We start from the raw sequence: 20,173 nt of genomic DNA on the forward strand, positions 1-20,173 counted from the left end.
CCCAGGGCCCGAGCCAAGCCGGGCGGGAGACGCCTGGGCCGGCCGCCCTCCCTGTTTCAGGCTTCCCGTGAACAGCATGGGCGGGGGAGAAGTAGGGGGCGGAGAGTTCAGGGGAGGGGGCAGAGTTGGGGAGGGGCTCAGGGCGGGGAAGGGGCGGGGCCGGGTCCCCATGGAGTGGCCTCCTTTTTAAAAACTAAAAGATGGTAACCCTAGGCCAGCCCCCATTTTCTATTCGGTATTTGTAGTGCAGCCAGGGCTAGAGGCCTCATCAGAAATCAAGGCCCGACTCTGCTAGGCCCTGTGGTCGGCCCTTCCCCCATTTTCTATAGAGGCCGATGCGGTGGGGATCAGCCTCCAGCCACTTGCTGTAGAATTTTGTCGCTGCGAAGTCGCTTGCCCTGGACAAGACCCTTGTTCACGCCTCAGCCCGAACGATCCTATTGCCTGATTGCCAATACCGGAAAGGGCGGTTGCTTAGCGACAGCGCATTCTGTCTCTAGAAGGCTGAGCGGCATTGGGCCGCCCGCTTGGCCAATGGGAGCGCGGATTCCCAGCAGGTGGCCTCTGCGCTCCGCCTGCGTCGACCCGGAAGCTGGAGCCGCCGCTTGTTACCAGGGCAACGGTTTCGGTTCCCAAACAGCGCGCGGGCACTACAGATTTGGGGGAGGGGAGAGGCTGCCAAAGTCCGTTAGCGGTTGCTCCTCCCCGGGCGGTCTCTTTGAGTGCGAGAGGATGGTGAGTTAGCAGCGGCAGCGAGCCGTATGTGGAGGAGCGGTGGGGGGTAGTGGGGAAGCGGCGATGCCCTGCGCCGAGCGGGGTAGGGGGGAGCGGCGAGGCCATGGGCCGAGCGGGGTGGGGGGGAGCGGAAGGCCTGTCGGTTCATACCTGCTGCATTGTGTACATTGCTTGGTCCTACCTCATTCACTCACGGCGATGGCGTTTGAGGTAATTATGGGGCGGGCTGTGTCGATAAATCCGAGTGTGCGGTAAGTGAAGGAGAATTTGAACCTGGATTATTCTCTCATGAATCTCCAGAGGGCGCCCTTGGCTCAATTCCTGTCACTTTGTGCATCCCTGCAGCATTGTGGCTCTGCTCCATTATAACATTGTTCCTTTCCCCCCCACGCAGGAGTCGATGAGAAGGCCTCCGCAGCTGAATGCTGCCCAGCTGAATCAGAAAAAGATGAGGGAATTGTATCACAAAGATCTCCTCCAATTGGCACATGAAAAAAAGGTGGAGAGAATCAGGCAATTGGAGGTGATGTGGGAAGCTGAGGAACGGGTTGATCAGAAGCGACTCACAAGATTGCTGAAAGATGAAGAGTATGAAAGGCAGATGGAGGAAGCTATTCAAAAAGTGAGTACTTAGTTGTGTTCTGGTGGTGTCTATCACGTGTGCTAGTTACTGTTCACACATACACATATGAAGATACAGTTCCGGCTTGGGAAAATTCACAACCTAAGATGACATGCAACATATAAAGGGTGGGAGTGAAGGATAAAACATATGCGTAAAATAATCAATGTCTAAATGTCCCCAAACCTAATATTATTTAGCTAATCTTACAGGCAACATAGCAGAGCGAGTAATTTGCAGGGCTTCTTATCGTTTTCATTGCATTTATAAATAAGAGTTACAAAATGGAAACATGGACTGAATAACAGGCTATATGATATCATAGTGTAATTTTGTTCATTGAAGACAAAAGATATCTATGAGCATACCATTTAGTCTAGAGAAATGTATTCTTTAAAGCTGTACATTATAAATAAATATCATAGACTATAGCCATCCAGAGCATGTGTATGTATATACAGTAACTCCTCACTTAAAGTTGTCCCGCTTAACATTGTTTTATTGTTACGTTGCTGATCAATTAGGGAACAACATACTCGTTTAAAGTTGTGCAATGCTCCACTCTTACGTTGTTTGGCTGTCTGCTTTCTCCACAACGGCAGCCTCCCTACGCCCGCCCCCCCAGTGCCTCCTGCCCGCCGGCAGACCCCGTAGATCAGCAACTTCCCTCTCCTCCCCTCGCCTCCTGCCCGCAGCGATCAGCTGGCTTGCAGAGTTTTGGAGGTGGCGGGGGGGAGGAGCGAGGACTTGGCACGCAGGCTCCCCCTCCCTCCCCAACATGGCAATCAGCTGGCTGCTGACGTTTAGAAGGGAAGAGGGGAGGGAGGGGGGAGAAGCTAGGACGCAGCATGCAAAGTAAAGGGGGAGAAGGAGAGGGGGAGACGAGGCGGGTCAGGGGTGGGGGCTTGGGGGAAGGGGTGGAGTGGGCGGGCTGAGGGTTGAGCCCCCCCCACCCCTGGTGCTTGCAGAGTAGGAGAAGCTGCCCTGGAACCTAACCCCCCCCCCCCAATTACATTAATTCTTATGGGGAAATTGGATTCACTTAACATCGTTTCACTTAGGGTACGTCTTCACTACCTGCTGGATAGATCGATTACTATCTGCCGATCGGGGATCGATGTATCGCGTCTCATCTAGACGCGATACATCGATCCCCGGACGCGGTCCCCGTTGACTCCGGAACTCCACCAGAGCGAGAGGCAGAAGCGGAGTCGACGGGGGAGCTGCGGCCGTCGATCCTGCGCCGTGAGGATGCGAGTTAAGTCGATCTAAGATACGTCGACTTCAGCTACGCTATTCTCGTAGCTGAAGTTGCATATCTTAGATCGATCCCCTCCCCTAGTGTAGACCAGCCCTTAAAGTCACATTTTTCAAGAACATAACTACAATGTTAAGTGAGGGGCTACTGTATTTACAGTTGTACATTAACACAATATATCATGTTTAACTGTAATAGATTATGTGACCAGAAGCATTATTTAACCTGTTCCAGAGTAATTGCAGTGATAGATCCCCGAGGAAAGTAAACTATTCCATTTTCAAATGGTTCTTTCTTTTCCAAATGTCTAGATTAATTTGCTTTATTCCTTACCTGTCCCATATTTATAAGAAATTTCTATTATGTTTGCACTGTCCATCTCCAAAACAGTAATCTACTGACTGTTACGATAGGTTTTATGGCATGTCCCAGATCCTCAATATATGTTAATGCACCCATGCTATGCTGTACAACATGCATTATATTTAAATTCGTATGAATCGCATTCTAGCACAGTAACAGCACATGAGGAAAGAACATGGTTTGTTAATTGAAAAACAAGTACAGCTTGATGCAAATTGCTGTGGTGGATCAAACCAGGGTCCATCATCCTGTCTCAGACATTTTCCAGCCCTAGTTATTTCAGAGGAAGAAACCCTGCAAGTAGGCAGTTATGGTGTAACTTGTCCCAAGGGAAAGTTTTCTCCCAACTTCAATAGTTAGAGGTTGGCTTATGCTCCAAAGTGTGAGCATTTACGTCCTTTCCAAATCTTGTTTTTTAATTGACTATTATAATTGAATATTCTCTTAAACGGATTGATAATAAGAATGAGTGTATGAAATGTCTGGGGGGAAAATTGTTACAGAAATTATTTGCTCTGGCCAGGCAGAAGAAAACAAAAAACTGAAAGAGCTGCAGCTGGAGCAGGAAGAAAGACTGGCAACTGAGTTGGCAAGATTAAACTATGAAAAACTTAAAGATGAAAAAATGAGGCAGCAAATAAGAGAGAACAGGTATTTTTATATATAGAACAAATACAGTAATCTCATTTTTAATTCATAAATATTCCAGTACTGTAAAACTGATTCATGCTGAATTCTGAAAATTATATTTCAAAACATATTTATTTATATTGAAGTAATGGAATAAGTTCCATTTATTATTTTGTTTTGTTTTACAGCTGGGGTTGAGCCCTAATTCAGATGCCACAGGATAGGATGCAGTGAGAGGTGCCCTCAGGCAAGGGAGGGAGAGAGGGAAGTTTAAATAAACTAAGGGCTTGTCTACACTGGGACTTACAGGGCTGCAATTTCTTCGCTCAGGGGTGTGAAAAAACACCCCCCTTAGCGCTGCAAATTTCAGCTCTGTAATTTGCCAGTGTAAACAGTGCACCAGCACTGGGAGCACGTCCTTTGTGGAGGTGGTTTTTTTTAGAGCGCTGGGAGAGCTATCTCCCAGTGCTGTGCCGCGGCTACACAAGCCATGTTAAAGCGCTGCCATGGCAGTGCTTTAATGTGGCTCATGTAGTCACACCCTAAGAGTATGAGCCTGTTAGTTTTTGAAAGGGACCTCATGCCTGGTTCCTTTTTTTTAAGACTAGTGTATGCCTGTATGTTAGATCAGTAAGGGAGGGTGGTTCATTATTGGAGAAACTGGAAAGGAGGTGTGTTTTCAGGAGGAATTAAAAAAATAGGAAGATTGTAAAGCACACAAAATTGGTGAGGATATTTCAGACACAGGTGGAAGGGAGAGAAAACAGTTGTGTGTGGGGAGGATACAAAGAGGACAAAGAAGGAAGCAGAATTAGAGAATCAGAGATCCTGAGTAACACAGTGGCAAGAGACAATATGAGATGGAGGCAAGATAGAATTTGGTGGAGTCTAGCAGGCAAGGAGTTTAAATCTAATCTGGAATGAGAAGTCAGTCAGGACAGAAGGGTGACAGAATTTCATTATTTACAACACTGGTCAATTTGAATAAAGTTTCTATTTCTTTTCCTCTCTCTCCCTCTTGTCTATTTTTTCTGTCTCTTTCACAGCTACTCCTCTTTGGCCTATTTTAAAAATCTTTTTAAAGGTAATTGCTGCTCCCCCCCCCCCCCCCCGCCGGCTCAAAGAAAAAGAGGCAAGTGGAGTGGGGAAAGAGGTTTGACAACTGACGGTTTCCAATGTTTTCCTATGATCAGTCCTGAAATCTGCTCTGGCACCGCTATGGAATCATGGAAAACTACAAGCCCTGACTGTAACATTAACTCCTTATTAACATACTATTGGTGTTAACAGATTAGACAAAATTCTGTGTGTGGTTTCAGCAGTGCTAATTTTTTTTAATAAATTTTAAGCATTTAAAGCACAAATTTTAAGTCATATTAACATCGATTTAAAAAGTTAGTAAGAAAGATATTTTTTAAATACTCTGATTTGTTATAAACTGAAGATTTTTAGGGCCAAATTTTGCCCTCAGCCATGAGTATACAAATACTCATTGACATCAATAGGCGTTGCACATGCATACTAGGGGAAGGATTTTGTCCCTTAAAATTAATTTAGTTTTTCTACTCCTTTAACAGAGGGATAAGTTTCCTTTTTAAATGGAATAGCCACATCAGTTTTAGAAACACAATATTTAAATGATTTTTTTTAATTACTAGTGTAACTCATGTGCCTAAGAATGTTAATATGGTTAAAATAAGAACCAGTTCAAACCTTACTGAATGAATACTTTCCCTCTCATTCAATGATCCCTTTCACAAAACCTTTTCCAAGGAAAGTTGTTTTTCTTTTTTGGGGGGGTATGCTTGATAAAATTAAGGACAGAATGACATGAATACCAAAGCTTGTTGGGCTTTTTTTAAGAATTAGTACAATTTCCCATGTAACTTCAAAAGTGGCTGTTTGGTCATGTAGTGCAATGCTTGAATTACCTATCTCCAATAATAGTCCAAGCATGCACCGTCTTCTCTGTTCACCAGCTCACTTCTAGGCTACATCAGAATTATGATGAGGAACAATGGCTAGCTATTTCAATGACGAGGACAGAGCATTAATGATTTTTACAGCTGCTAGTTACAAAATGTAATGTAGCAAGTGGACATCATGGCAGTAGATTATTAAATGACATTGACATTATGGGAGAGCAGATAGAATTAAAAAGATACTACCAGTTTATGCAGCAATTTAAAGTCAAGCTAAGTAGGAATCCTGGTTAATCCTTAAATATGTTAGTTAGGGAAAGAAGCTTAGTGATTGTTCTGTCAGTGATCACTTCAAGTTGGCCTCTATGAAAAAGGTTTTGGAATAGCCTTTTATAACTTTGCGGTAAGCAAAAGACCATTGATATCAGCTCCTCATTATGCTTTCCATCTGTCTTGTTTGACTGTGGTATCTCTATGGCTCTTCAAATCCTACCTCTCCAGACTCCAGTATGTACAAAGAAGCATAACTCCATCCTCAAATAATTTGTCTTCATTTCAAGCTTCACTTTAAATTTGCATTCCATGAGTGAAATCCTGGTCCAGCTGAAGTCAGTGGAAATTTTGCCATTGACTTAGACAGGGCCAGGATTTCACCTCTTGTTTTTAAAAATCCTCCACATAAATTTTTTGTCTCTTTTCTTTTCTTTTTCATTCCACCATCTAGCATAGGAATCGTCTCTCTTTCCTGGAAAAGTCTTAAAGTATTTCTCATCAATTCTCCGTCGTCTTTTCTATCTTGCCTATGTTTCTTAAACATTCTCTTTCTGTACTATTCTTTTTACATGTGAAACGTACCTATTTTAATTTTTTCTAATTTTAACTAAAGATCTGTAAACTATCATGCACATCTAAACAGGTGCCCAACTGCATGATTTCTTTTTACAGTTGTTAGTTGGTTCTTAATTAATGCTGGTGTCCTTTAATACTTGACACTTAGTACAGTTAAATAATGTGGAAACAGCAATAATAAAGTGAAGCAGCAGTTGCTTTAGTAGCTCACCATCTGCAAACTGTTGTAGGTTGTCATAAATATTAAAACTAAATTGAGAACTGTAAATTTTTTTCATTTCAAAACCATTCTATACCCATATTTCAGTTTTAATTTGAGTTCAGCTGCTGGTCCATTTCTGACTTCATGTCCAGTGCTTATGTCATCTCAGCTCTCCAACACAGTTGATCTGGCCTCCGATTTAAGTATTCTGTAATGGGCTGAATTTTTCACGCTGTTCCTGCAACTCAATTAACTTCAATTTTTTTCATTCTCATTGACAAAAAAAATTGTTTTTGCAGTCTTGAACTTCGAGAATTAGAGAAGAAACTGAAATCTGCTTACATGAATAAAGAAAGGGCTGCCCAGATTGCTGAAAAAGAAGCTATAAGATATGAGAAAATGGTAATTTGTTTTTCTGACTTTCACTAAACAAAGGTCCATTTACTGTGTTAAATAACCTCAGATCCTAGAAAAAAAATGGAATAGTATTAAAGACTTCTGATTTTTGGTTTATTATAATAAAAATGTGAAATGATTTCCTGAAGAAAACTAATTGAATTCCAGTAAAGAGGAATTGTATGTTCAAATGTCTTAGAAAACTCATAGGTCCCAATTCAGGAAAGTCTTTCTTTAAAGTACGTGCGTAAGTTCCCCTAAAGTCAATGGGACATAAGTCTGTGTTTAAGTGCACTTTTGAGTAGGGACACTTTCCTGAATTGAAGTCTTACAAAGCTTTTTTGCCCTCTTCGCAGCCTGAGCTGTCTGCTGTTTGCTGGTGGATGTATTCAGGAGTCACAGTGCTCTGCATCGGGACAACCTGCAAATTCTTATATGCTCCTGGGGGTTGTATAGCTGCTCTGGGTTGGCAGTAGTGTATTGGGATTTAACTCAGTTCCACATTGCCTGCACACTCAAACTCCATGTCTTGAATCATATTTTCTATTTCTTTCCACCATGCTGGAGTTATTCCAGCCAGTAACTTAATTGCTAGCCTTGTTGGGTGAGGAGACATTACGATATTGTGGGGAAGAGGAGGAATTACCTGCCAGGATTGAGTAGTATCGCTCCCATCTTAGTGGCTAGAAATGAGGTGAGGGGCTTCTGCCATCTGTTACAGATAGCACTCTGATTCAAGTCTAGGAAACTCTCTCAGTCTGTCTCCTCCATTAAAATTGTCAGTTAAAATAGCCTGGCTGATTCATCCACCCCATGCTAGGGCATAAGGGAACACACCTAGCTTGTTCAAGTATATTTCCTTAAGTTATTCCCAAGAGCTTGATTCTCATATGAAAGTATGTCTCTGTGTGAAGAAGAGCAGCCCAGATGTAATGCCAACTTTGACATTATGTGGCATTTTCTCATGGTTTGGTATGATGATTCTATGCCTTAAAAAGAGTACTGCTTCCATGACTGTGCAGTCCAGAAGGCTTACAGCGACTCCCTGGGTCAGAAGCCATGATGTGAATTAGAGATGACTGGAAGAGAGCCCTTTGGTAGGAACTATGCTGTTGACTTTTGATAGCATAAATACCAATGACTAAAATATTTGTTTAGTTTTACATAATGACGGGAATTATTTTGATTTCTAGACTAGTTACTGTAACAACTAGAATTTAAACTTTTTTGTATATGATAAAGTCTTCATTCCTATCTTTTATGGTTGCTAATTAGCCAGCAAGTTAAATATGCAGGCTTGTGAGTATTTACCACTGTTAGGGTGACCAGATGTCCCGATTTTATAGGGACAGTCCCGATTTTTGAGTCTTTTTCTTGTATAGGCTCCTATTACCCCCCACCCCCATCCCGATTTTTCACATTTGCTGTCTGGTCACCCTAACCACTGTATACAAATTCAAAATTGGGTTAATACGCTGAATAATCATTGTGGTGCATGGAAAGTAAGAGACTGATCCAGCTGTCATTGAAATCAGCCTGTTTTGCTTTTCACTTAAGTAGGAGCAGGTTCATCCTCCTCATTCTCAGCAACAGCTGAAAATAAGCAACTATGCTGAAAGTGTCTCCTTTAAAGTTAGCCTAAGTGTGAAGCTGATTTATCTAAAATGTCATTCGAGTTAAGGGTCTAATAATTTGTTGTAGATCTGATTTTTGTTATGAAAGGTTAATTAGTTGATAGTATATGACCATAGCAAAGAAGCTTAGTTTATAGCAACAATCAGAGCAATAGTTAATTAAATTGCATGGTTAAATATAATATCAAATTATTTTAAATGTTTAACAGAGTCTCTTCTTTTGAATTAAGCTATAGCAAACAGCAGCAGTGTATTTTTACAGTGCGTGGTTAGTGTGCTGATTTTAGAAAATACACTGGTGGAAATTTTATTGCTATTAAATGTATATTTAAAGAATTTCAGAAAACAATCGTGGATGCTTTTAATGTGTGTGATAATGCTGACAAACAGGCAGGTAACTTTGATTATGTCATCATTCTAAATAAATACCTTATTCTTTTGATTTATTTTGCTAGAAAGAAAACATTTTTATTAAAGATGGTCTGCAGAGCTAAGCCACCATATTCCAGTGACCTTTCAGAATTCATCAATAGCTAGGCTGTGAGAGGCGTTCTACATAGTGTTACATACATATCTTCTTTTAGGTGCTGGGGTAATATGTGCTCAGATCTTATCTGTTAATTCAGCACACATTGGTAATTATATTTGTAGGTCATCTTTCAGGATGAAAACATTCGCTTCATTTTTATGGTACAATAAGATGCTATAAGATTGCTTGTATATACGTTATAGTTTTTCATTCCAGATTATACTTCTAAGAGAGGAGGGAAAAATCTTACAATGTTTTTAACAACAGAAACGTGATGCTGAAATATCACAAAAGATGAAGGAAGAGCAGGAAAGGGTGATAATGGAAGAGAGTTCTGCAGAACTGAGGCGAAATAAGGAGAAAATACTTTATCAGCAAGAACTGGAGAAACAGCTTGAGGAACAAGAAAAAAAGAAGCAGGATGCTTATGAGGAGTTCCTAAAAGAAAAACTCATGATTGATGAAATCGTAAGGAAGATCTATGAGGAAGACCAAATGTTAGTTGTTTTTGGTTTTGTATTTTTTACCAAAAAAGTTCATATGATCACATATAAGATGAACCAATTCATGATGTTTATTTCACAAAATGTGGCCCTGATTCAGGAAAGCATCCCTATTCAGGAAAGGTGCTTAAGCACATGCTTTAAGTTAAGCACATCCTTAAGTATTTTCCTGAATAGGAGTGGATTGAAGCATGTGTTTTCCTGATTTGGGCATAAGTATTTTTGTCATCTAGCTCAGGTTGTGCTTTTGTTGACCAGCTGTGAAATCTGCAGCTTATTTCAAGGAGTACTTCCTTGCTTTTTCTTTACCCCAGAAATGGCTACATAACACAGATTTCAACTTTTCATGGTCGCACATGCCTACCTGACACAGACAGTTCTGTCCAGCCAGACTGTTGTATGTGGCAGCTTGGGCTCATGGGGATGGGTAGGGGAAGGCGGTTTTATTCTGGGTGGCTGATGTAAGTTAATCAGAAAGACAACTGAGTTTCTGCTTTCTGAAACATTTCTGCTCTTAAAGTATTTCTTCTGGAGCTTACAACTCCAAAATAAAGCTCAGCCCGTGATATTAAACTGTGCCACATGACCTGGTCTCTGTTGGCATGTGCCTGGACATAATGCCAAGTTCTGTAGAGTAGCTATGTATAGCCTTAAACCACCTGAAGAAACGTATTTATGGCATGGGATCTTCTTTTAGACTAAGTACAATAATAGGCAATAGGGAGGGTCTTGGGGACACTAGGCACCTGCTTTTTTTTCCCTAAGGGGATATAGTATTTACAAAGAGTGAGAGCATATTAATAATAAAAGATCAAAGTATAATTTTTAGAATAATTATTTTGGTATTTACATTTTTGTACCATCATATAGGGAAAGACAGCTCAAGTTAGAGAAAATGAGAGCAACTCAGAGATACATAGAAGAATTTAAAAATGAACAGGCTATTTGGAGGAGAAAGAAGCATGAAGAAATGGAAGAAGAAAATAGGAAAATCGTGGAGTTTGCCAACATGCAGCAGGAAAGAGAAGAAGATCGGATGGCTAAAGCTCAAGCAAGTGAGGAAAGAAAACAAAAGCTCCAGAACATGGTATTAGAATAGCTATCAAAAACTTCGAAATCTTATAAAATGTCTGATGTCTGATTGTTATTTAAAAATGTTTCTTACTCATGTTTTAGATTGCGCAGAATCTGGAAAGAGAGCAACAGGAGCGTGAAGATCTGGAACAAGTGCGACAAGAGCTATATCTTGAGGAACAAGCTGAGGCAGATAGAAAAAGGGAGATGGTAGGTGTTTGCTAGTGGTTAAAGCAATAAGTATAAAGTATAATATTTTTCCCTGGACCAAATTTTCCTGTTAGATATGCACATGGGTCTTCCACAAGTATCTAATGTGAGAATTTGGCCCTTCATGCAGTGGGCTCCTTTAAGTGGTGTTTTGTGTTACCTTCGTAGTTCAGGCACAGATAAACCTGTGTGGATAGGAGGCAAAAGATAATGATGTTGTCATACTTCTTGCAGAAGATTGAGAGAAATAATGGGGGAAATAATAGTCTCAAAGAAGTACAGAAAAAAATATTTAGATTTAGTAGTGTATATACAATAATAAAGTATCTTACAAAGTATTTACAGCTAAGCTCAGGTAGCCAACCCTGTAATTGAGGTGGTTTTACTCCTTTTGATCACTGGTGCAGGACTGGTGCTTAGAAAAGTTTGATCCTGAAAGAATTTGAACAGCATCCATCAAGGTGCTAGCTCTAGCATTTGTAAAATATCAAACTTAAAAATGATGTTCTGGTTACCATCTTGCATTTTTCTACACCATCAATTCTGACATGACTTTGGCAGCTGCTACCTCGCCAACAACATGACTTGTATATAGGTTAATGCTTATTGCATTTGAAAGTTGGGTTCCAAGTTTAAGACGGTAACAAGCACTTAAAGCAGTTTGGCTACCTTTAATATGAATTTCCATACTTTCAAGGGTTTTAAGTTTCTTTCATGTTTAATTATAATGCTGAATTTCTTGACTTTTTAATGGTTTATTTGTTCAGTGTTCTTGTAAGGATTTTATCCTTAAGCTATTGATAGGTACTCCCAGTCGCATGAACTTAAAAGTTATTTGTATGAACATGTATTAATATTTGATATAATCCTAACGTGACACTGGGGAGAGCAGGAAGGGGAAAGGCAAGCTGACTTGGAAGTCTGCAGAAATGGAGCCTCACTCTTGCTCCCCTCCTGATATGCACAGGAAGAGAATTCCACTGCTGTGGAAACTGAGGTGCAGGGTATAATGGGGAGAGTAAGATGGATGTGGAAGGCAGTATATCTCGAGGCATTCCTGTTTTCCTTTCTTGCAATGCTTCTGCAGGACCACTCCCTGTACGCCTTGGGAAATGCCTGGAGTAATGCTCCATCTGGGTGATGCCTCTGGAGAGCTCTCTGGGTATGTCTGCATTCAGCTGTGAGTGAGCCGCCCAGCCTGGGTAAAGAAACTCATGCTGGCTTGGGCTGGAAGGCTCGCTCCCAGTGTAGACATACCCTACGAAGCTTGTGAGCAGGTCTCTTTACCGCTTCCTGAGTCTTAGAATGCTCTTCTGGAGCCAAGTATCACCCTCCTACCACCCACCTAGTATAATTCTCCCTCAACAATCTCCCTTTAGAATTGTTCATGGGCTGACATCCCTATTTAAGCTTGTTTGGATCTGTTAACTCTAATAAGGCTGTTGGTAGTTTGGGGGTATTTGTGAGGGACTTCAGTGAGTCCGTTGTGGTTTCTGAGGTGCCCCAACAAGCATCCTGTATCTTGAAGAATTGGGGGATTAGGGTGAGATGCATTGGATAAACTTAATTTAAATTGTATCCCCTTTCCACTATCAAACTAGGATCTGCCCCCTGCCCCAAAAAAAGTTAGTTTCTAACTGTGGTGGCTAATGCCTTTTTAAAAAATGTGTCTGACTTTACAAACAGCTTGTTCAACTGACTTCAGTTTTGGTGGTGGTGGGGGCGGGGGAATATTTTTGCTATTGACAAGCCTCTTTGGCAATTGGTTTACATTTTGAGGTTTACTTTTTCATGGAAAAGAGCTGGAGACTATTTTTTAAAAATGAAAGTTTAGGTCTCAGACATTCTTATGACCAGGGCCGGCTCCAGCGTTTTTGCCGCCCCAAGCACCCAAAAAAAAAATAGCAAACCATCGTGATTGGCGGCAGCTCTACCGCCGCTTCATTCTACAGCGGCAATCTGGCGGCAGGTCCTTCCCTCCGAGAGGGAGTGACGGCCCCCGCCACCGAATTGCAGCCAGACGTGCTGCCCCCCTCTTCATTGGCTGCCCCAGGCACCTGCTTGCTACGCTGGTGCCTGGAGCCGGTCCTGCTTATGACAGTTTGTTGGAGCGAATGATCCATTCTCTTTGAAATGTCAGTAACTTTAAAATTCAAGTTTAATCAACTAGACATTGGACTTGTGCTCTAGATGACAAATAGATGAGTTTGGTGCATGCTACTAGCCTTCTTTTACATGGTGGTGCCAATAAAAAAAAAAAATCAGACTTTGAGTTCTTCACATAACGTTTTTTAGATGCCATTCAGGAGTAGCTTGTTCAGTTCACTTCAGTTTTTGTAGAAAAATTTTACATTTGCCCCAAACTTAACCTACCAGTTTTAGATTTTTTTTGTGGATTTAGAGAGGGCATATGACAATACTGGAATTATAATAGAAATACCATTGCAGTCTTAACTATGGAATGTCTACCATGTCCACATAATTTTGAAGTGCACTTATTTATTCTGGAAAACCACAGTTACAATAAATAATCCAAAAGATTTTCCAGAGAAGATTATCCCAGATGCTGTTTTTAAAATGTCACATGACAAAATAGCTAAAGATATCAACTTCTTTGCTTGATCCTCCATTAAGTCATGTTTACTATGGCTAAATAAGAAGGCATTAGAAGGGTCAGCATTTTATGGCACTTATCCTGCACTGTATAGTTACGCTATACACTTTTTCCCTAATACCATCCTTGTTGGTTTTAGGAATGATAGCCCCAATAAACAAGTGCAAATCCTAGTGTAAAAATCTTCTTGAAGGATGGGAGAATCTTGTAGGTCCCCAGTAATATACTATTTATTTCAATTCAGATACTTATCTGAGCCCCTCCTTATGGGTTTAAGCATAGACTGGTTGACAGTATTTAACTGGATGCAAGGACACAAGGATGTGAGTACAGGTAGATATGGTACACAGTATTTGCAGTGTATTAGCATTTTGTTGGCTTTTCTCTATAGGCAGAAATGGAGAAGAGAATTAGGCAGCGTCTAGAGTTAAGGCAAACATATGAAGCACAATTAGCCTTCAAGAAGATAGTACTGCAGGCTTTGCAAGAAGAAGAAGAGGCCTTCAGACAGAAGATGTTAGCCAAGTTTGCAGAGGATGATCGCATTGAACAGATGAATGCTCAGAAACGAAGAATGAAACAGCTTGAGCACAGAAAGGCAGTGGAAAAACTTATTGAAGAGCGTCACAAACAGTTCCTTGCAGACAAAGTAAGAGGCTTCTTTTTTTTTCCCCCTCTAGATTTCAATATGAGCTAAAGCTTATTAAAATTATAAGACAATATTTGCAGCAGTTTGTTAGGATTGCTGCTTTCCTTTCCATATCCTCAATCAAGGAATGGGGAATTCTTTTTGTTTTTTATTTTTCATGGAGAAGTCACCTCATGGCTAATTTTGGCTAAACTTACAATGAATGTATTAATTTAGGCCCTGATCGAGCAAGTAGATCCACCATCCTGGACCTCTATGGACAGGGAGCTCTGTTGAAGTCAACAGACTCTGCAGGGGTCCATCCAGCATATATACTTGCCACAACAGGGGTTTAGTGTGCTGTTTTAGGTCACTTTATTCAGCATCATTGTAGAAAATATTCATTTAAAAATTGAACATGCTGTTGTCTTAAAATGATGGTTTAGTCCAAAGAATTTATTTTAAAAGTTTAAATCACGAAATTCCCTTTTGAGATTTAAGCATCTCTTTCCAAAGGAATCATGGCACAGGAAAGGAAGCAGATTCATGTTAACATTCACCTACTAGGCTCACACTCAAAAAGGGGAATGTAATCAGTCTAGATGTTTTATAAACAAAATTAGGAGTAAAACTATGTGAACTGATTCACTGAATCTTTTATTTCTATAGTAGGGTAAAATATAAGGGAGAAAGTTATTACTCTAATTTATACTCGCATAGAGTGTGAAAATTTTCCATATCTGTTTAAAGTAGATGACATATCACATGTTAATCCAACTAAATAGCAGTATATTAGCTTTGGAGTCAAAAAGGACCTTTCTTATCTTGGATATTTTAACATTCTCCTTCGACTTAAAACACATATTCAAATACTTTTATATAGGTAGGTAGAGATACAAAATCATTACTAAATGTAAAACAGTTGTTTAATATTTAAAATCGCATTACTATACGAATTAAAACAGACTCGGTACCAGATTAATGGCTCTCGTTGCAAAAAGTGACAAGCACAAAATCAATCCATTGAAAAGAATATCTAAATATGTTCGCTCCAGAATCTTAGCACTTCATCATAGTTTTGATATATCAAAGGCCATTACACTATTTTAAATACTGCAGGGTACATGGCTGTGTAGCATACTACAATTTAGACTTTAAACCAATACTGAATGTACGTTTCCTTAAAGGGAAATAATACTTTGCATTTAAATTATTAGGAATTAAAGGATTTAATTGACAGATAAATTGCTCACACATTGTATATATGAAACAAATCCAATTACATATCACCTGCAGTAGCCATCTGAGATTCCCTCATCTGAATGTTTAAAAAAATTATATAGCCAAAGGTGCTAAGCAATGTCTAACTAGTTCAATTTTACTTTGAAAGTGATTATGTATAAATGACTTTCTTATTCAGTGGATCTGCTTCTTGTGTGTATTCAGTATCATTTGCTCACTGTATTAACAAAAAATGAGTTTCTTGCTTTTGCACATTAGTACTGTTCTGTTCCTTTTTATACATCAATAGAATTGTTTACTAAATTTCAAATCAGCTACACCTGTGCAAGCCTGCTAAAGATAATCAGGGTTGTATGGATGTTACTGAGGATTCAGTTTGGCCTGAAGAACATGTCTATTTTCTTTTCGAGTTTCTTTTGCTGGACACACTTTATCTTGTCTGAAAATACTTTTAGGTCACAGGGAATCATATCTTCATATATCAGTTTTTAAAGAGGGACTTTTGTAAACATGTAAGCAGCAAAGTAACTTCAACTCTCTTATCTTTCAGAGGCTTATAATTTCTCTTCTCAAGTTTTCTAATTATTAAAATTATGTATTTAAACAATAATTTACTCCTTCACAGCCACTTTCTCATCCTGTTTAAATGTTGAATTTGTGTTGTTTCAGCAACAATCATAACAAAAAAACTTGTTACTTTCTTGCAAGATGATGCAAAAGCTGAGCAATTAAGTGGAAGCCCTTGGTTTGCTCTACTGACGGAGTCCTTCTTTACCAGTTTATATATGTGGTTGAAATTAATTTTCATAAAACAGAAATAGAAGGGTAACGAAGACATGTTTTCTGTAGGAGCGTGAACTTGAAGAAAGGCAATTGGAAGAGAGACGACAAGGAAATATTCATGCAATTGTTGAAGAAGAGAGACAGAAACTTCTTAAAGAACATGCAACTAAATTATTGGGGTATCTTCCTAGAGTAAGTGAATTATATTTTCCCCTAATACTTGAAATATTCATCCCATAAATCTGTTTTCTCTTAACTATTACACCTCAAGGATAATTTCTATAACTAATGTAATTTTTTAAAAATATATTGTGGCTACATTCCTGCACTCAGTGCAGGCCTGTGTGAGGGGTACACAGAGCAAAAACCCATTTTGGCTTTCTGTAGTTGGGCGGAAGTTGGGGGGGCTGCCCAGCTCTTAGCATAAGCAAAGGCAGGCTGAAGGCTGTGCTAACTGACACTCTGCTTCTCATGATCTGAGTTCTGGGAAGCAGAGAATTGCTGAAGTGCAGAACATTCAGCCATGTTTTTCCCTCCTCCAACATATCCCATATGGCAGGAGGAGGAGGGCTAGAGTTGGAGGCTTATACATCAGCTCTATACCAGCCAGAAAGTCCTCCTTAACTTATGGTATTTCCCAGTCGCAGTTTCCACTAGCTTTCTGCTGCTGGAAGGTGTATGGGGAATGGGTCTCAACAGTGAATCTGGCCCTGTCTCCGTGATACCTAGCCCTTCATCTGTGGCAGTAAAATAAATTACTCTGGTATTTAGATGAAACTCAAACCTCATTCTGCTCATTCTAGCAGTTTGAAAGTTCAAAAGATAAGGAGGGACTGCTTCATGTTAATAAACTGTGAAATGTAGCTGAATATAAGTATAATTATAATGAGTATCTTAGACTACACAGACGATCAGAGAGCTTGCATTCAGAATGAACACAAGACATTGTAACTACAACAGAGAAGGGTTAATCAGATACTTGACGAAATAGGATTTACAGTAATATTTCTAAATATGCAGATATCCTGTTAAATATGATGCCTAACATTTATTCATTAATTGTATTCTAATTCAGAGCACCCAGGTGTGAATTTGTAAACCTTAGAAGGTTGAATTTTCAAATTCCACCTAACCCTTTGCTAATGTGGTTGTTCTTACAGAGCGCGAATAATTACATCAAGATATACCAGATGGGCCTTTTTTTGGTTTGGTATTTGAATTAACTGACTGGAATTTGTGTGTTTCTCACCGTGTTGAAGGCACATCTCCTGTCCGCACCCATTCCTTAATTTGTTCCTTTCCTTCATTCTTTGGGTTTGTTGGTTTAGCTTGGGAGCAGGCAAACTTTTTGGCCTGAGGGTCACATGGGGTTTCCGAAATTGTATGGAGGGCTGGTTAGGGGAGGCTGTGCCTCCTCAAACAGCCAGGCACGGCATGGCCCCCACCCCCTATCCAACTCCCCCTGCTTCTTGCTCCCTGACGGGCCCCCCAGAACCCCCGCCCCATCCATCTCTCCCCGTCCCCTGGACTCTCCGCCCCTGACTTCCCTCCACCGCCCCATCCAACCCCTCCTCTCATTCCTAATTACCCCCCCCGATCCCTGCCCCATCCAACCACCCCTTCTCCTTGACTGCCCCCAGAACCCTTGCCCCCATTCAACCCCCCTCTGACCACCCCAATCCCTATCCACACCCCCATCTCCTGAGCACCCCCCCCCCGAACTCCCCTGCCCTCTATCCAACCCCCCTTGCTCACTGCCCCCTTACTGCGCTGCCTGGAGCACTGGTGGCTGGCAACGCTACAGCCATGCCACCCAGAGCACCAGGACAGGCAGCCGCACCGCCCGGCTGGAGCCAGCCACGCCACCGCGCAGCACAGAGCACCAGGTCAGGCCGAGGCTCTGCAGCTGCGCTGCCCCAGGAGCTTGCAGCTCTGCCGCCCAGAGCATGGCGCAGTGAGCTGAGGCTGCGGGGGAGGGGGGATAGCAGAGGAGGGACCGGGAGCTAGCCTGTGGGGCCAGGGGCTCAGGGGCCGGCAGGAGGGTCCCGCGGGCTGTAGTTTGCCCACCTCTGGTTTAGCTTTACCTATTGTATTGTTTACACATGCTGTTTACTCCTGAAGTGAGTTATTATGAAAGGAAGATGTCTTAAAGTTTAACTTTCAGACATTAAGATAAGTGGAATGTTTCCTCCTCTTCTCCTCCCCCCCCCCCCCCAATTCTAGAAATAATTGCAGCAGGGATTGTTTTACTTGCCAGTTGTGCACCTTAGGAGAACGCATAAGGAAATTAAAAAAAAAAATTAAACTGCATTAAGCTGATAAAATGCAGGTGTAAGTTATAAGTACTAGAATATAACAAAAAAAGAACAGGAGTACTTGTGGCACCTTAGAGACTTATGCTCAAATAAATTTGTTAGTCTCTAAGTCTCTAAGGTGCCACAAGTACTCTTGTTCTTTTTGCGGATACAGACTAATACGGCTGCTGCTCTGAAACCTATCAGAATATAAGACATAATTCTTTCAGCATGGGCACAGGACATGAAAGGGGTTTTTTGTTTGTTTTACTTTCAGGTCGTCTTGCACTAGCATAATGGTTTGCCATTTGGGATTGCAAATAGTTAAAGTGAAATATTTTTTTTTCAAATTCCAATTATGGCTTTTATTTTGTGTAACAACTGACTTGAACAGAATTTAAGTTTGTGGTCATATGTGACCTGACTAAAGTCTCTTTAATGCAGTTCCTGGATTTTTATAAATCTGGGAGGTTGGTTCTGTGCTGTGGCCCTTACAAGAGACACCCAGTATGTTTACACAGCAAAAGCTGTGTATAGGCTAGCCTAGCCAAGCTAGATTGAATCCAGCACTAGCTCAGGTAATAATCATAATAAAGACAGCACCGTGTGGCCTTCAGTGCTGATAGTACAGGCCTTGCATGAATCCTGGACATCTTCTCATTTCATTAGCCCATGCTATGATGTCTTCACTGCTATTGTTGCCTCTGTTAGCTGGATTCAAAGTAAACTAGTGCATGCAGAACTTTTACTATGTACATATCCTCACTTGCATTGGTGATGAGCTCTATCACAAACAAATAATACTTTGCCCTATTATGTGATGTCAGAAGCCATTATCCTTACTGACTTCACATCCCCACTGAGAACTAAAACAATTAGGCAAGATTTTTGGTAACTTCTAGCCTCCTTATTAACTCAACCTCCAAAATAATTGTGCTTCTTTACAAAAGAAACAGCCTACCCACTCATTCTTTATTTTCAAATTTCATAATAGTACCACAGGCACTGTACTACAGTGCCTTGCATATACATACCTAAGAAATAATTTATGTATTCTTGGGCCAAATATACAGGAGCTAAATAACATGCACAATGTTTATTCCCCATTCTCCTTAATTGCAGGGAATACTCAGAGATGAAGATGATGTTAATATGCTTGGTGAAGAGTTTAGGAAGGCTTATCAGAAGAGAAAAGAGGATGTGTATTCAGAAGATAACTGAAATTCCCCTGAATTTGTTTTGTTGCATACCACTAGATGTCATCTTATTTCTACATGCTGCTGTTAATAGTGAGAAATTCCTGTTTAATGTTATGAGAAAGGGTCTTGGTTTAGTTCTGAGCTTTTTCTAAATGGTTACAAGAGCTGCAATTTTTAAGTCAGTGATGTAGTTAGTTTGGATCAATAAATTTTGCTATTATAGTATGTCTCAAACAGTGCATGCATAATAAAATGGACTTGCTAAGGGAGTTCACTTTAGAAAGAACAGGAGTACTTTTGGCACCTTAGAGACTAACAAATTTATTTGAGCATAAGCTTTTGTGGGCTACAGCCCACTTCATCGGATGCATAGAATGGAACATATAGTAAGGAGTATATCTATATATACAGAGAACATGAAAAGGTGGGAGTTGCCCTACCAACTCTAAGAGGCTAATTAAGATGAGTAATTATCAGCAATAAAAA

General features: G+C 40.6%; 1 protein-coding gene across 2 annotated transcripts; it reads left to right on the forward strand.

Moving 5' to 3' along the window:
* The first annotated feature begins 285 nt into the window (after positions 1 to 285).
* Positions 286 to 20,038, forward strand: MNS1 (meiosis specific nuclear structural 1). Of its 2 annotated transcripts, none has more exons than XM_034784647.1 (10): positions 286 to 735; positions 1,130 to 1,357; positions 3,502 to 3,629; positions 6,881 to 6,983; positions 9,408 to 9,637; positions 10,514 to 10,730; positions 10,820 to 10,927; positions 13,933 to 14,190; positions 16,261 to 16,386; positions 19,611 to 20,038. In XM_034784647.1, the coding sequence occupies exons 1-10, from the start codon at positions 535 to 537 to the stop codon at positions 19,707 to 19,709; spliced, it is 1,698 nt and encodes a 565-aa protein (XP_034640538.1). In that variant the 5' UTR covers positions 286 to 534; the 3' UTR covers positions 19,710 to 20,038. The 2 variants fall into 2 exon arrangements, with proteins under 2 accessions (XP_034640538.1, XP_034640539.1); XM_034784648.1 differs by lacking the exon at positions 286 to 735 and adding an exon at positions 738 to 759.
* Positions 20,039 to 20,173: the final 135 nt, after the last annotated feature.

Source organism: Trachemys scripta, chromosome 10, assembly GCF_013100865.1.
Source record: "Trachemys scripta elegans isolate TJP31775 chromosome 10, CAS_Tse_1.0, whole genome shotgun sequence".
Taxonomy (NCBI): domain Eukaryota; kingdom Metazoa; phylum Chordata; order Testudines; family Emydidae; genus Trachemys; species Trachemys scripta.